Consider the following 17,347-nt stretch of genomic DNA (forward strand, 5'->3'; position numbering starts at 1 on the left):
CCGAGCGAATTTTTCGAATCCTCGATGATATCCTTTCTCTCTCTTTCTCTCTCTTTCTTTTTAGTTCTTCCTCCCTATCACCACCACCATCACCAACAGACTTTGTTTCTGTTTCTTTTATCATCTACATTATTTTTCATTTTTATTTTTTAATCTTTTTTCCTTTTCTTTCTGTTTGTTCGTTTCACCAGATTTCTTTTTTACTCGTTCTCATCTCTTTCTCCTTTCCGTCTCTCGTTTTTATAGTAAACTACAACGAGGTCTCTTACAAGCCCTTTATCTCGCTGTAGCGTGGTCGTATATTGCATCGGAAGGTTTCCTCCTTTAGCGGTCGCATTGAATTCCGTAGAACACGTGTGTACCGCCCTACGACCACTAAATCGTCCAACTTTCTCTCTCTCTCTCTCTCTCTCTCTCTCTCTCTCTCTCTCTATTTCTCCCCGTTCTTACACATATGTATACGTTTCCAGACTCGTAAAAGCTACTGCCAACTTTTACGCTCGCGGCCAAAAGAGTGTCATCGCAAATATTTGTTCATCTCTTTAAACGAACTTGCAGTACAAGCAACATTCTTATTTATTCTTTCCCTTTTTATTTCATTTTATTTATTTATTTTTTCTTTTCATAATTTCGTTATTTAATATCACGGTCAACAATTAGCGCGAATTTTTATATTTATCGTAAGAAACAAAATCAACCATGATGCCAGTGGATAATTTTGTTTATCATATAAAGAAATATTTCTACGATTACCCGTGTAAATAGAAATTAGATGATGGAAGAAGGGGTGGAGGGAGGAATTTAGCGACTTAGTTGTTAGTTATACCGGGGCATAACGGGCATCGACGCGAGAATAATTCGTTCCCCGGTAGAAGAAAGGAAGGAGCCAACGGGAAACCATTTAACACCCTTCCTACGTCTCACCAGCCCTTCCATATAATGCAGCTTCCGCGTAGTCGTACGTACGGTAATCGAGGGTTCTCGATTCCCCCTTGCTCTTGCTTCTAAAAGTCTCTTAAAAGCCGACTTGGACGATGGTGAGACGAAAGCCGACGCATACACTTAATAAAATTCCAATTCGATCCACTTATATTCTAGAAGAGAGAGAGAGAGAGAGAAAGTGGTTAGGGCTCTATATACGCTAGTCTACCTTATAGATCGAGGGATCCTTCGCGTTGTGGAAAGTCATATTAAAAAATGTCAAATCAGGCAAATTCGAGGACGAAGACAAGTGGTAGAATGTTTAACAATTCTTTCGAGAACTTCTTCATTTGCGATACTTTTTTCTTTATTATTCTATTTATAACAGCAAATATATTTTAGATAAAATGAATGTTAGATAATTAGGAATCAGTCGACATTCGGAAAGATCATTCTTTTCGTTTTTCTTTCTTTTTTATTTTTAGTCTTTTTTTTTTTTTTTTTTTTATCATCCATTATTATCCATGTTCCGTAAATAACTAAAAGTCTTTTAAAAATTATAGGACGATGTTTCTCATATAAAATTTTACATTATATATATATATATTTCTTTTATAATCTACATAATTATTGTACTCGCTTAAAGTTTTATCCTTAAGGTACACCCTTTTGGGCCACCTATTTCCTTTATTCTTCTTCGACCGTAAAAGTTTCGTATTTCCTTTTCTTTCACTCGGCATAACGTGCCTTCTGTAACGAACATTCGACGAACGGTTATAAGGAAAAATAATGGCGAAGTAAAGGAAGGCGGATATTAAAAAGTTACGATACAGGCTTCATCGTGAAATTTCAGAACAGTGACAATATCAGCGTGCGTTGTAACTTTTACTGATGGTCTATTCTTTCTTATCTTTTTCTTTTTTTTTTTTTTTTTGTTACTTTGAAAAGTGCATATGTTTTTAATATTTACGATAGCAATGAACAAGTAGAAAGGATCGTAAAAAATATTTTTCTAGAAATGATCATAGAAAAACATTAAACGAACACGTCCTTTGAAGATATTTTTGAATGCGTTTAAATGATTATATCAATCGAATAAACATTAATTAATTAAATTTATTCGAATATCGCATATGAATTTACCTGACTTCGCATTGGATCAGTATTGACTTGACACATGTAGCTACCGGAATCATTCTTCTGAACGTTCGATATGTGCAGCTTCCACGTGTTGTGTCCATTATGAGTGACAGATAGCCGTGGGTTGTGTGTAACCATACGTGTATGTATCGCTAAGATCGCCCTAGAATCCGACTTAATCCAGGCTACCTGCGAATGTTAAATCATGGAAAAAAAAAAAAAAAAAAGAAATGAAAGCATTTTTATGAATGAAACATAAATAATTAAATTTAATCGTAATTCATAGAAAATTATTACATGACATTAATTAAATCGAATTAATAGATTTACTTCGATTAACGAAATTTATGTAAGATGAATTCGTTTTACGAATTGGCATACATAGATACTTATGTATAATTAATAAATATATATGAAATTTCTTTACCCTGTAGGATTGTAAATGATTCACAACGCAAGTGAACGACACGTCACGACCCTGGATTACTGTGTGATTTTCCAAAGGGGCTAGGAACTCTGGTACAACTTCCGGGGTAATTTGACCTAAGATATTAATACGAAGTGGTTAGTCCAATCAGTTTCTTGTTTTCCTTGGAGTTTAATTAAAAGCTTTCGAATGTTGAAACGTACATTTTGTAGAATGAAATAATGATTAACGTTGTTTGTTTCATTTACGTATGTATATAAGGTATTGTAAAATGGGATACGTCGTGGAAAAAGTTCAGATTGAAATAATTCCTGATTTAATCGAAAGAAATAAATATAAAAAATAAATATAAATCGTAAGAAATATTATACATATATATATATATATATATATATATATATATATATATATATATACATATACATGTATATGTATAGATAACAAATAGATAATAAAGATAAAATGCTTAAGAACCGAACAACGATCATCTACGATCTAGTTGCGACTTACTTTAGAACGTGTCGTTTTTCAATTCTGTTTATCGACGTCCAGTGTTCTCTGATCCTTTATATTTTGTTTGTTTCGTTTCGTTCACATATCTCTCACTCTGCTTCTCATTCACTTCTATGCTCACTTTTATCTGTTTTCTCATTCATTCTTAGATAACATTAATCTATAAGAATTCCGAGTAAATTCTAAGAACTCGAAGTCCTTGACTAATACGAGACAAAAACACGAGAGATACGAGATACATAACAAGAAATGTTTAACTTTCGATTGTTTCAATGTTATCTATTGATTTATAACTGCTTTTAACCTTTGTGAGAGTGGGGATACGGTAAACGTTCGAGACATAATCAAATACGCCAGTCTTCAATAAGCACTTCGAAGGTATACACGTACGGATCTCTCAGTGAAATCAACGTCGGCCAGATTCAAGAGGATCAAACGTAAGAAAAAGATTTTTGTCTCTTTAAAAAGTATAATTTACATTATAAAAATTGTAATAACAATGAGATAATAATTGCGTTGCGAAAATTTTCTCAAGTCACGATATCTCATTTTAGAATTTATACGGATAAACGAGCACACTCTCTTATATCGATTAGATATATTCAATCTCGAAGAAAGTAATATTCTCTATACCGTTTCTCATAGCTCTTATATGTACCTACACGATAGAAAGACTGAAAGAGAAATAGAGAAATAGAGAGATAGGTGATGAAAAAGGAAGCGCGCAGTGTTTCGACGCCCATATTCCGCCCTATCGAAATTCTCGTATGCGTTCATGCAAGAAAGGCGATAAATGGAAAAATTCTTCAGTCTCGCATTCGCACTGCCGTTCGAGGACGAACGAATGAAAGTCGAAGAGCGAAGGGAACACGAATGGAGCACGATTTTCATGGCATGGTTTTACGATCGAGATTCGTTCTCTAGCGAAAGGTTAAGGGTAGTTGAAAGGGTGGGTAGTTCGAAAGTAGAAAAGGAGGGAGAAGGCATGATCGCTTTTCTCTCTCGCTTAGGAATTCTAATTCTGCGTTAAATTCTTTATTCCGTCGCTCATCGGACATTTGAAAGGAGAAAAAAAAAAAGGAAAAAAGGGGGAAAAAAAAAAGAAATAAAAAGAAGAAGAAGTAGAAAAAAGAAAGGGCATAAGCATGAATTCGTTTGGAGTTAAAAGTAAGTACGAGAACGTATTCGTGAAAATGAAGTTGAGAAGAAGTTTCCAATATGATATTTTTTATTTCTAATATTCGTTAATTTCTCCTCGAAAGATAAAACGTACATACTTTGATAAGAGATTTGGCATGCAATTATTCTTTTCTCCTATGGATATTTCGTAACATCGCGTATATACTCGTAGAAAACAACGCAATGTTGAATGGAATAGTTAGGCTAGTTACATTAGCTAGTGTATTGGAAACTATGCTTGATTATAGAATAGACGTAGATTCTAACAGCGCGTACTACCTCAAACATCTCGAGGTTTAAGGAGACTCTCTACCTCGCAGATTAGCTATTATAACAACCGATGCTATTGAAACCGGTCAGGAAATTTAATCGAGAAGTTATAACGGTAAGTACGTGCGGAAGGGTACGTGGCATTGTTTTAGAATTATGAGAATTAATTCTTCTACCGAAAGAATTTCGAGAGATAAGATAAGATAAACGAAGTATTTGAAAGAAAAGGAAAAAAAAAGAAGAAAAAAAAAAAAAGAAAAGAGTACAATCTTAAATCTGCGATAAAATTATCCTATATAAAATTTACTTTTTATTTATATATTTTAAGAGTTAATTTTTTATTATACAGAATAGATAAAGAGGATATATATATATATATATATATATATATATAAATGTACATATGTTGGAATTGGTTGCGGACTAAAAATCGAAGAACCTTCGTTGAAAGAGTACGTTTATCTTCGCTTCCTTGACTTCATTGCCCGTTGAAGTTCAACGAGGGATGCTTCAAGAAACGTTTGAAACCTCATTCTATTGCTACTTTATCGTCGAGGTCAAAAACAAAAGAAATAGGGTTCGATAAAAGAAAAGGGGTTCGGGCTTTAAAAGGTTAACTTTCACAGAAAAGAGAAAAAGGACAAAGTACGTTCATAGCGATTGGAGGGTGAAATGTTACGGCGAATTACCAAAAGAGTTCGATTATAATCAATTATTCTCAAATAAGTTAATTAAAATTGTCTAACAATCAAATTGAATATTCGAATCAATTTTTCGAACGTGAGAATTCGTTTTGTTTTTTTTTTTCCTTCTTTTTTTTTTTTCTTTTATGTCTGCGTCGATTTAAAATCTCCGCAAATTTTTAAGGAATTCGATATTAAAAGCGGAGATTATTTAATTAGTTCGAGTAAAAAAAGAAAAGAAAGAAAAACTAACATATATAGGATATAGAATGACGAGGATTAAGAAGAAAAACGAATGAAAAGATATCCGATCGTATTTCTTTTTAATTATTTTTTATTTCCCTTCGTTCGATTATAAACAGACAAACGTTCATTTCGTCATTAAGATGAACTCGCCATCATTTATTTTATCAGTAATTAACTTTCGTTAAATGTTCTACCGAACAAACTGACTTCTCTGACGCGCGCTGGTAGAATCCATTACTTGCGGAAGGGTTAAATACCTGATAATACTAAAAGTACACATACAGAGAGAAAGAGAAAGAGAGAGAGAGAGGAATATATATATATATATATATATATATATATATATATATATATGTATTTATCAAAGATCCAAGTTTCCACGATCGACGTGGAACCGTAGAAGTAACTATCGCTCTCAGAAAAGCACCATAGAACTAGTGGATTTAGGAGTTGCTACCTAGATAGACACATACATCCGCAAGTAGATAGATATATACATGCAATTGCATATACATATATATTTATATCTAATATAGATAGGTATAAAATGTAATTTTATGTATATATTTATATATATATATATATACATAAATGTTTATGTATGTATATATATATAGAGAGAGAGAGACATAGAGACATTTATATAAGTGTATATCTTTATAGTGTGTCTAAGCTAGGAGGATTCTCCTTTGAAGGAGATAGAATAAGCGAGTAAATGAGCAAAAAGAGAAGGAGAAGGAGAAAGAGGTTAAGAAGCAAAAGGAGAGAGAGAGAGAGAGAGAGAGAGAGAGAGAGAGGGAGAGAGAGAGGGATTTCTCTTCAGTATACTTATCAGATCGGAGCACGCGCCTATTGATTTTGGCTTAAACGGAGAATCCGACGGTAGATAGAAGTTAGAGTTGAGATGCGGACTACCCTATTTCGATCTCTCTCTCTCTCTCTCTCTCTCTCTCTCTTCATCTCTCCTTCTCATCGACACTGTGAGTGATTTTACTACGTGTATCTGTCGATACGAAATCAGTATGTATTATAATAGATATGAAGCACACGTTCATTTCAAAAGGATTATGTTCATAATACGTTGAGAATATTCCTGCTAGTTTGCGATTAATTTTATAGTCATTATCATTATATGAAGGAGCTCAGTCGCAAGAATGCTTAGCTTTACATGGCTTAGTTCAATGTAACACAACATGTAGAAAGTGCTAACATAGATAACTCTCGTCGTCGTATGTTCTCTATATCCAGTTAAATATAATCCTTCATTTAAAATATTATAATAAATTATATGATTGATTATAATATATGGATATCGGGAAAGTATTTTTCTAAATAAGAAATAATCTATGATTTAAAGCCAATGAATCTTTTATCCTGTTTTTTTTTTTTTTTCTTTTTTTTTTTTTTATACTTTTCTTTCGTACCAGAAACAACTGAAATTCCGTATAGCATCGTTTTCTCGTCGAGGAAACTTCGAGATCTCCGAGTGTCTACGAGGAAAAAGAATCTCAATTTCGAATGAAGAAAAATAAAAGAAATTATGGCGGTTTATGCTATAAGTGACTATACCAAGCGGGGATTGTCTCGTTAGCATAATCCGTTCGTAAGAAGTTGCGATTCAAATGCTATTCTGTTTTCGTAACACACTCTCGGTGAGACATACAAGATGTGTATACGTATTTGCCTCTCTCTTTCTTTCTCTCTCTCTCTCTCTCTCTCTCTCTCTCTCTCTCTCTCTCTTTCTGTGTGTGTGTGTGTGGATTTACTTGTACGTGTGTATACGTCTTTCCTTTCCCTATCGAGTACCGTATTTCGATTGTTATTTTTCCGAGGCGTTCTCGATCTACAAGAAAAGCGATTCGAATTTTCCCGCGACGAATATTGACAAGAAAGAGAGAGAAAAAGGGAGAGAGAGAGAGAGAGAGAGAAAGGGAGATAAAGAACTGGGATTGGTTCACACGCAAGGAGACCTTATTTAAGGGTACGATGCTTGTATTAAAATCGTTTTCCGTGAGCAGCTTACATCCGTGAATCCATCTTGAATCTCCCTTCATTCCTTTTATTCTTTCTTCCTTTAGCAATCAGTCGTGCGTGTGGCATTTAAAAGAAGAAAAAATAATAATAAAAAAAAAAAAAAAATATCCTATAGGTCGCCATCATTGAGATTGTATCATTGATAAGATCGATAAAACATGGATTTTATTTTGAAATGTAGTTTTCCAGAGAATAATTTCGCTTGATTTTCGAACAATTGATTTTTTTTCTTTTCTTTTTTTTTTTCCATTTAATTAAATCAACTGTGTATATACTCATATCAATAAAACAATGTATTCTTTTTCCAAATTTGTAAAATGTATTTGTTGTTTTCAACGATATAAAAATCGATTTTATTTATTGAAACAGGATCACTTCTTTTTTTTATACACTTTTATTTATACGATCAGTATTTTTATTAATTAATAGGAAATATTTTGTAAAATGTTCGATATACATGAATATTTTGTATATATAATATAATATCAGTATAAATAATTAAGTATCAGTACAAATATTGACCATTTATTTAAAATACTGATTCAGTAAATAGCAGCTTTTTGTATAAACGAGTAGATTTTAATTTGAAAGTTGTTTTCTCTTTCGCACTCTCTTTCTTTCTTTTAATTACATTTATATCTATTGTTTCATGGATTCTTTATATTTTTCTTTATATATTATTTTTTCTATCTCTTTTTCTCTCTCTCTCTCTTTTTTTTCCATTATTTCCTCGTGTCATTCTCTAAGATTCGTCGAATTCCATGTAGAAAAGAACGACGGAACGAGCGATTCGAGTTTTAAAAACGTACCACGAAATTCCACGGCTTTCGTTCCTTATCTTTCTTCTTTCTTTCTTTCTTTCTTTCTTTTTTTTCTTCTTTCTTTCTTCTCCTTACTTCACTTTTTTGTTCATCCCTCAAGCACCCTTTTCATTGGCCGGTCCCTTCCTTCATTTCCCTTATTCGCGACGAACGGAATCTCTGAGAAACAAACTACGAACACTCTTACGAGTAGGATTCTACGAGGCATCGTTATTGCCTCTCCTTGAAGTGGAGGATTGTCGCGATTATTTCCAGCATTCGCTTCAACTGCAAAAGTATGCCTCGCGGAATTGCACGTCCCTTTTCACCCTCCTTCACCCTCGCCTTTTCTTCCACTCTACTGTCTTGCTCTCTTTTCTGTTACAGCTGTTTTCTCATAGCTACCAAGCATAAAAGAGAAGAAACAGAATAGACTATATTCGTGAGAAAATCAAGACAGAGAAGGAGGGAGAAAGAGAGTGATAAGAAACACAAGTACGAAGGAGTAATAATTGTTTGTTGCCGGTCGAGGAAAGTAAGTTCGCCGCGACTACGTGAAACGAATAATTAGAGTGGGATGAAAATTAAACGATTATCCTGTTTTACGTGTAATAAAATTCTCGTGAAGTCGGTGTAATCGGTTGAGTTAATGTAGATTGTAAATGAAACTTAGGTGATTTTCTTATTTAATATATTCTCAGTAGTATCTCTTTTCTTTTTTTAAGGGGGATACATTATCGAATGAAATTAATGTCGAGAAAGTATTTCGATTACTTTGGAATACGTTTGTGTAGTAAATGTTTGATAATAAACATCAAAATCTTTTTACTTTAACTTCGAAAGCAAAATCAAAAAGAATAGTGAAGAATATCGTATATATGGGAGAAGAGAAAAGGATATAAAAAGAAATAGGGTGAGAGAAAGAGAGAGATGGAGAAATAGAGATAGAGAGACAGAGACATGATACATATACATCTCTCTTGCTTTTATTGCACCGAGAAAAGAGACGCGAGCAGCATCGTTGCTTTGAAAATGGATGCACCAGTAAATGGCGAAGGAGAGGAGAGAAAGAGAGAGTTGAAGAGGAAATCAGAAGCACCGACGATAACGTCGCGAAGTGACGATCACTTGAGCGACGTCGATCGAAGGAACGCGAGCAACCCTGCGAAACGATCGACCATCTGTCGTGAAGATATTGAAAATGGAATTCGAAGAGACGAGCGATGCTTGACGACGACGTTCTTCTTGTCTACCATATTCTCTCTCTCACTCTCTTTTTCTTTTCCTATTTCTCTTGTTATCACGGGATGGTAAATTTTTCGGTGAAAATAAAAAACGAGCCGCTATGTATACGTATAGATATATCTACTTATATATATACACGCGAGTACGTATGTATACCTATAAATATATATATATATATATAGTAGTTCTCACAAAATCTTTGAGAATCGTATTCCTCGGTCATCGAGATATCCTCGAACCGCCATCATAGAAAAGGACTACTTCTCCTAGAGAATCGTAAATTTTATAGGAAAAGCGATGTGACTACTCGATGTGTGGAGCTACTCGATCGTCGATCGCCGATAGGAAAACCGCAGCTCCTAGTTGGGTTTCGACCTTTCGATGAATCTCTCTTTTTTGCACTCTTTCTCTCTCTCTCTCTCTCTCTTATTACCTACTATCCTGAAGGATTCCATCTACGAAGCTGAAAAATTTGTAAGCTATCAAGGATCTCTCTTTTCTCTTTCTCCCTAAGTCAGATGGAAATCTTTATGCAACCGATCGGCTGCGTACAAGTTCCTCTCATTTTCTTCGGAAAAAGAATGACAGAGAGAAAGGTAGAGACAGAGAAAAAAAGAGAGAGAGAGAAATGCATCGAAATGGTAATTCTTTTTCTTGGGATTTTCTTTCTTTTGAAAATAAAAAAATTTCTTTGCTAATAAATGTCAAGTAGTACCGCTTATAATTTTACAATCTGTTAAATAAATTATAAATTACATTATACAAACGAACTATTTTAAAACTTGATAAAAAAAAATTAGCCTACAATGTGTTAGAAATGAATATAATTGATTCTCGAAATCACGTAGGAACTTTTGGCTTGTTCATGTACGAGAAAAAAAATTTGGAAAATTGGTTCTATTATAACGATAGTATTTGTATATTTAAACGGATAGAGGATAATTTTCCCTTTAAAATGGTCTTTGTTTCATGTCTCTACGACTTTCCGTTGCGAAGATATCACCATCCAAATATTTTCATTCATATTTCGCGTACGTAGTACTACGTAGTAGTAATAGTAAAAAAATTGTACGCGACGTAAATTCTTGGAATTTATGTAGGTCACTAGGCCTATGCCCATATTTGGAAAATTATATGTAGGTCAGTGTGTCAAAGTAAATCTTTTTCCTTTAAGTGGGTATATCTTCGGAACTAAGGGTCGTAGAGACTTGAAACAAAAACTATTTTCAATGTAATTTTTTTGTTTATTTTATCATCCTATCGGTTAATAAATAATAAACAATTGTTTATAAACAATTGTTATAAACAATTTTTTGCTCGAATGAAAAAAATTTTTAATGAAGGCTAAATCAAAGATTTATTTATTTCATCTTCGATGATATGAAAGACAATTTAAAAATTTATATACAGGGTGCGTCACTATTTATTGTTAAATAAAATAACTTTTTAATCTTTGACTTTGGGATAAAATCTTTTATATCGATTTGATAACATGTTACGTCGCCTTGTTAAACAGTATATATAACATTTAAAATGTTATAAAATAACAAATAATAATTTTATAAACAATTTCATAAAAAAAATATTTTATACATAAATAATTACTGTCTTGTATACATCATCTTGTATACTTTATTACGTTATAAATTAAACGATTACAAATTGTTTAAATAATATTACTAGAAAAAAAAAGCTAACTTGCAAAAATATCGATTTGTAAGCTCGGATCCATCCAAATATATTTCTTTTTCTTAATTTAAGAGAAGAAACTCGTTTTTCTTGACGATTAAAAGAAGAATGAAGAGGATAGACTTATATGAATATTTTCTAAATAGGTCGTTCGATGTATCGATGTATACCTTGAACGAATTAAAAGTCGATTAGCTCGATATCCGCGTCGGATAGCTTTTTAACGCTTCCCTATCGGTCTAAAAAGCTCGCTCGCTCACTTTTAGTTGGTGCAGGAGCTTGGGAAAAAGGGTGGGACTTGAACTATCCACCAAGTTGGAGGCCGTGTGCCCGAGTAAATCACCGTGGATTTAAGTGGATTCTGCAAACTCCTCCTTCTCTTTTCCTCTTCCATCTTTACTAGTCCTTTCCTTCGGCCTCGTTCTCCCTCTCTCTCTCTCTCTCTCTCTTTGTCCCTCACTCTTTCCATTTCTATCTCTTTCTCTCTTTCGTTTTCTCTGCATCGACCACGACAATGTATCGTTCGTTGCATAGAAGTCCATTGCAAAAGAAACGATACCGCAACGCGTCTACTACTATGTTCACTAAATAGATTCACTCACATACCTACTCTTTTTATATAAGTCTATTACTTTTTCTATTTTATCTCTCTCTCTCTCTCTCTCTCTCTCTCTCTCTCTCTCTCTCATTCATTCACTTACTCACTCACTCTCTTTCTCTCTTTTTTCATCACTCTTCCAATATTTTTTTTTCTCTTTTTAGTCTCTGTGTACTCAGGATTACTCAACATTCGACGATGTTCTCAATCCAATCATTCTTCTTTCTCTCGACGGCTCTTTAAATCTTCTTCGGATCGTTTTCCTTCGTATTTAAGATTTTACCTAGTTCCTAATCGGGGATTAGGGAAATGTGTGATTCCGGATTTCCTAAGATTTATCGGAGGATTTTGGTTTGTTGATCGAAGTCGAAGGTGAATTGTAATTTTAAATTATATCGTTAGAGATCTTATTTATTTATTATAATCATTATAAAGTGATGAAGTATTAGGATTTAAAATAGAAAACTCGTGTAAATGAATATATTGTTATTTGTTTCACGCGATTATATTTCAAGTTCTTTATTTTTTTTTTTTCTTATTTCTATCTCTATCTTTTGGATAGTTGATTGTCTCGTCTTCTGGTCTATCTTTAGAAAACTGGGAAAATCGTTTACGAGAGAAACGACAGAAAGAAAGCTTCAGTGGTCGCATCTGCAGCGTTCTCATGAAAGTCATGTGCCGGAAGGTGGCGCAATGCGAACGTGAACTTTCAATTTGCGGCTTTCTTTCTCTCTCTCTCTCTCTCTCTCTATCTATCTATCTATCTCTCTCTCTCTCTCTCCCTCAAGTCCTCTCTTCTTTTTTTTCTTCCCAGCACTCCTACTATTTTTCTTTCACTTTCTTTATCTATTTTCTTTTATTTCTATTTTTTTTCCTTTTTTTTTCCTATACATCTATTCCGTCTAAAGACAAAGGCATTTCTTATTTTCAAAGTCAGCTGTGTAAAATTGATTTTTTTTTTTTTTAACTTTTCGAAGAGTTTTTCAATGACATTTAGATAAGATTTCTAAAGTATTGGAAAATTTACGAACGAATTTCGAATGTAGAATAAAAGGATAAAGGAAAAGAGAAACTCACATAAGCAAAGTTGTAGAACCGCGGCGAAGAGGGCTGCGAGTTTCCGTGCTGCCATGAGAATGCACCAGTTTGTTGATGAATCTTCGGGACAGCTGGTCGATTATCTGTAAGAAAGAGAAATTCTTTCTACTTTAGAAAAGATCTTGGTAAATGTATACAACAATGCTCACGCTTGTGTTATTACTATGGGATTTCATTTCGAATTTGTCAGACGGATATGGTCATTCGTCATGGAGAAAAATAAAACTTGTTATCTTGTTTATTATTATTATTATTATTATTATTATTATTATTATTATTACTATTTGTAAGATCGTTACAATTTATCTTAAGTATGTTATCGATCATAAAATCATCTTAGAGTCAGAGGATCTTTGAGAAAATCATTTAACCATACTTATCTCGCATACTCCCATTGTCACGTTGAAGGCAAATAGGGTACCTCATTGCATTCGCTACGAACACGAAACTTTAGTCATCCATTAGAATTAGTGTGTAAGAGAGGAGGGAGTAACGTTCTTCGTTACTTTCGTATGACGCTAGGAGAGTTTCCGATTCGTAATTTCGTGATTTTAGATGTTATGAGATCTATAAATGTGGCTAGAGGAAAAGAGGAAAAGGAAACGTTTGATGATACATGTATATCTATCTATGATAAATTGAAATTAGTTTTGTAACGTTTATTTCATGAAAGAAATTAATTATATCTCTTCTCGAAAGAACGCTACTATAATCGAACGTAATTACATCTCTCTCTCTCTCTCTCTTTTTCCCACTTTTGCATCCTGTAGCCTTGTTTATTTTTTTTTTTTTTTCACAACCGGCTGCATCCTTCCGTACAGTTCGTGAAGTTAAATGCTTGCGAAAGTTTAACTTAATCGAAAGTTTTTCATCGCGAATTCTTTTTAATTCGATCAATTCGACGCTACTACTCGCGAAATTAATCGAGCAATGAAACCAACCCCTAGACATTGAATTCTAGCCGACTACAATGGCGCTACCGATCGCTCGGTCCTGTTCAAACAGTTTTCAATGAGATTACGAGAGGCGACGAAGAGTTTAAAGCGCTTCTTCCATACAGCTTAAATTCATCTGACGGATTACGATGCCACGAATACGATGGCTTTGATCGTTCATCGTTAACAACGATTTTGCTTTTGCTTTCGACAAATTTTATCGTTTTTCTACTTATTAAAAATTTGCGAGAACGCGATCCTTCGAAAAGAAATCGTTCGTTCGGTTAACGGAGATAAAAAATTGCATGAAGTCGAATTAACCGAGAAAGTTTAGCCGTGATAAGCGATTCGCTTTGAATTATTAAGAACACCCAGTGGACTTAGTGGCTAGTGGAAAGTTTTTAAAAAAGAAGGGTTTTCGAATGCTGAGTTATTCGTATCTCGGAGCTTCTAAAGCTCTAAAAAGCTCTCGCACGAATAAGAATAAGAATATGAGAGGGAGAGGGAGAGAGGAATGAAGAAAGGTAAGAGGGAAGGAAACGGAGGGAATCCACGTCCGGAGTAATTAATGACACTCATAGTTATCCTATCACCGATTAAAGGAGTCCCTTGGTGTGCAGCCGGTAGCTCGTTATTTCGACGCCGTTGGAAATCGCACAGCATCGTCGTCGTCGTCGTCGTCGTCGTCGTCGTCGTCGTTGTCGTCATCGTCTTCGCCGTCTTTTTCCTCTTCCTCCACCACCAATACCACAACTATCTATCCCTTTCTTCCTCCTTCCTTTGCCTCTTCTACGTGGCTTTAACGAACGCTCGGGCATGAACAATGAAGCATAAAATGCAATTAAGTATTAACGACGCACGAGGACGAGAGCATTCGTCGCATTTCTCCCATTTTACTATAAATTATTATCCCACGCGATAGAGCTTCAAATTTTTAAAAGAATCATTGCGAAAGTAGGTACGTGAAAATCAGAAAGATCGAACTTCTTTTCCTAGAACGGTAGCTATCAGTGAAGTCGATTCGATTTTGCTTCTTTCGAAGATTGGAGATAGGAAAGGAAGAGAGAGGGACAGAAAGAGATGATGGAGAGCGAAGAGAAAAATGGAAACTGAAAAGCAACGATAGAAAAAGCTCGCAAAGATGAAATCGAAGGCACGCGGGAGACGAAGAGGAATAAGAATAAGGAATGGCGGCGAACGAGAACCGATAGATCGCGTGTGAGAAGATGGAGAGGAAAAGAGAAAGAGAGAGAGAGAGAGAGAGTCGAGGAGACGCGATTGATTTATGGTAAAAAGAGGCCGTGAAGCACGGTAAGTGGGCTATTTTTCAATGAGCCCGCCGGATGTATCCCTATGGGGAAAATGGAATTTTGAGCGGTTCGCGGTCGTAGTAGACGGAGAATGGAGGGTTTGGTAGTACGAAGCGACGAAGGGGATGAAGGTAGGTTTCGAATTGAGCTAGGAGTAGCGTATCAAAAGCCACGGATACCCGTCCGATACGTGTCTTGGTCACCCTTCGCTGATTTTAGAGATACTACTACCTACGTGAGTATATATATATATATATACGTACTATATATATATGTACGTATGTATACAACGTAAAGTCGCACACGTAAGATCACAACGTAGAGGCTAAGGTTTACGCTCGTGTCTTTTGGAGATCCTGGACTAGAGGAGTGGAAATATTTGAGAAGTGGGGGTAAATCTTGGCAAAAAGTAAGTTATGACCTTTCTACCTTAACCATCATCCTTCCTTCATTTCCTTTTCTTTATTTCTCTCTCTCTCTCTCTCTCTCTCTCTCTCTCTCTCTCTTTTTGTCTGCGCTTTTCTATGTCTGTATGAATGTATGCATGAGATACGAACTTTATGCTTTATGCATTGAACGCAGTGGCGATAAGGAGTGGTAGAGTAGCAACGAGACTACCGCACCGTAACTCGTCCTCTTTCGCATCTTCTTCTTTCTCTTCTTCCCTCTCCTCCCTCATCTTCTTCTTCTTCTTTTCCTCCCCTTTACCTCCTTCTCCTTCTCCATTTTCGTCTTCCTCTCGTCTTCGTTCTCGTCGAGCACGTGAAAGCGTTTTATCGCACGATCTATGAATCTTCTTGGAGTCTACCCTGACTCCCGACGATTTTTATACGTTCCCGGTTTTCGGTGAGATTCGGATCCCGTCTCTCGCTATCGCCGAGGTTTATGCCGTTGCTCTTTTTGTTCTATCGAAAAGGGAAGAATCGGCCTGTGTGTTCAAGTGGATCCTGGCTTTCGATCAAGTCAACTTTTCAACGTCGACGAATGAGAAAGATGATATTTGCTTGGAAAGTTTTCTATTTGATTATCGTATTACACATTACAAATATTTATTTTTAAATTAAATCATCTCTACGTGTAACAAATAATATTTAACAATGAAACGTATTGATTATATATATATATATATATATATATATATCTTAATTGTCTTATTTATAATAGTAATCATATTAAACGTCAAGTCAAAATTTTTAAGAGGGAATACACCAAATTTGTAATATCTACGAAAGATAATTCATAACATACATATATATATATATATATCCTGAGTGGCGTTTTAAATGATCTAGAAAATGTTTTAAATGATATTACGTGGGCAGAAATTTTGTCATTCGAGTGCTTCCGGCATTTCTTCCTTCCTTCCCAACATTGTAATTTCCGAAAGAACAATGAGGAAAACTCAGGGAGAGATAAAGAAAAAGAGAGAAAGAGAGATGCAAATCTTTGATATTAGAAATATCTCTTCTGATGATGGTAAAGAGAGTAAGAGAAAGAGAATAAGGGAGAGAGAAATTGGAAAGGGTAAAACAATCGGACAAGTGGTAGACGGTAATTACGTAAACCACGTCACCTTGCGGCGAGTAATAACTGTCTCCTTTTGAAATGTAGAGACAGTTAATTTAACACTTTAATCGCCGTCCACGACACCAATGGATGGATTGCTGTCAGACTACGAGTCCGGAAGGGCTCTCGCTTGAAAATGAATAAGAACTTGGGAAAGGGAAAGGGACAGAATACGGGAATGGGGGAATGATGGAAAGGGGATGAACGAAGAGAAGAAACAAAAGAAAAAAAAGAGAAAAAAAAAATAGAAATGAGGGAAGAAACGTAAACCATGGATAAATATTTTATTTCCTTCCAACATCTCTCTTTCTCTCTTTCTTTCTTTCTTTCTCTTTTTTTTTTTCTTTTTTTTTAATCTTTAAAAAAGTTTAAGATGGTCGCCTCGAGTGCAAATGAATTATTACTTACGTTATTATTGTTTAAGGATGTGTCTCGAGATGATGGTATCTTGCAATTGTGAAAGTTGAGCGATGGCTCGCACAAAGTAATCCGTTTACGTTGTTCTTTACGAGTCTTCTTCTTGTTTCATTTTTTCCTTTCTTTTTTTTTCCTCTTTTGTTCTTTTATCTTTTTCCTCTTTTCTTTTTTCTTTTCTTTTTTTGTTCATTTCGTACTACAAAATGACGCGATGCTGTTATCGTAATTTCAAATACTTACGTAAGTACGTATATATACACATATACACATTACACG

The 17,347-nt window shown here is 34.7% G+C and overlaps 2 protein-coding genes across 11 annotated transcripts in view; one reads left to right on the forward strand and one right to left on the reverse strand.

Moving 5' to 3' along the window:
* The window catches only part of LOC124955424 (lachesin-like), a 135,781-nt gene that overhangs the window by 7,117 nt on the left and 111,317 nt on the right, over positions 1–17,347 (reverse strand). For 7 of the 9 annotated variants that reach the window (XM_047509853.1, XM_047509857.1, XM_047509852.1 and 4 more), the window contains 3 exons: positions 12,823–12,926; positions 2,489–2,604; positions 2,065–2,250 (listed from right to left, as the gene is read on the reverse strand). In XM_047509853.1, coding sequence (XP_047365809.1) covers positions 2,065–2,250; positions 2,489–2,604; positions 12,823–12,877 — 357 coding nt within the window. In that variant the 5' untranslated portion in view covers positions 12,878–12,926. Of the gene's footprint in view, positions 1–2,064; positions 2,251–2,488; positions 2,605–2,998; positions 3,133–12,822; positions 12,927–17,347 lie in introns of those variants that run through there. The other 2 variants (XM_047509861.1, XM_047509860.1) reach the window with 2 other exon arrangements.
* LOC124955422 (4-coumarate--CoA ligase 1-like) overlaps positions 3,302–17,347 on the forward strand; it is a 136,907-nt gene continuing 122,861 nt past the window's right edge. The window contains exon 1 of one of the 2 annotated variants that reach the window (XM_047509848.1): positions 3,302–3,438. The gene's annotated coding sequence lies outside the window, so the exon portion shown is untranslated. Of the gene's footprint in view, positions 3,439–8,655; positions 8,749–17,347 lie in introns of those variants that run through there. The other variant, XM_047509850.1, reaches the window with a different exon arrangement.

Source organism: Vespa velutina, chromosome 18, assembly GCF_912470025.1.
Source record: "Vespa velutina chromosome 18, iVesVel2.1, whole genome shotgun sequence".
In the NCBI taxonomy this organism is placed as follows: Eukaryota; Metazoa; Arthropoda; class Insecta; order Hymenoptera; family Vespidae; genus Vespa; species Vespa velutina.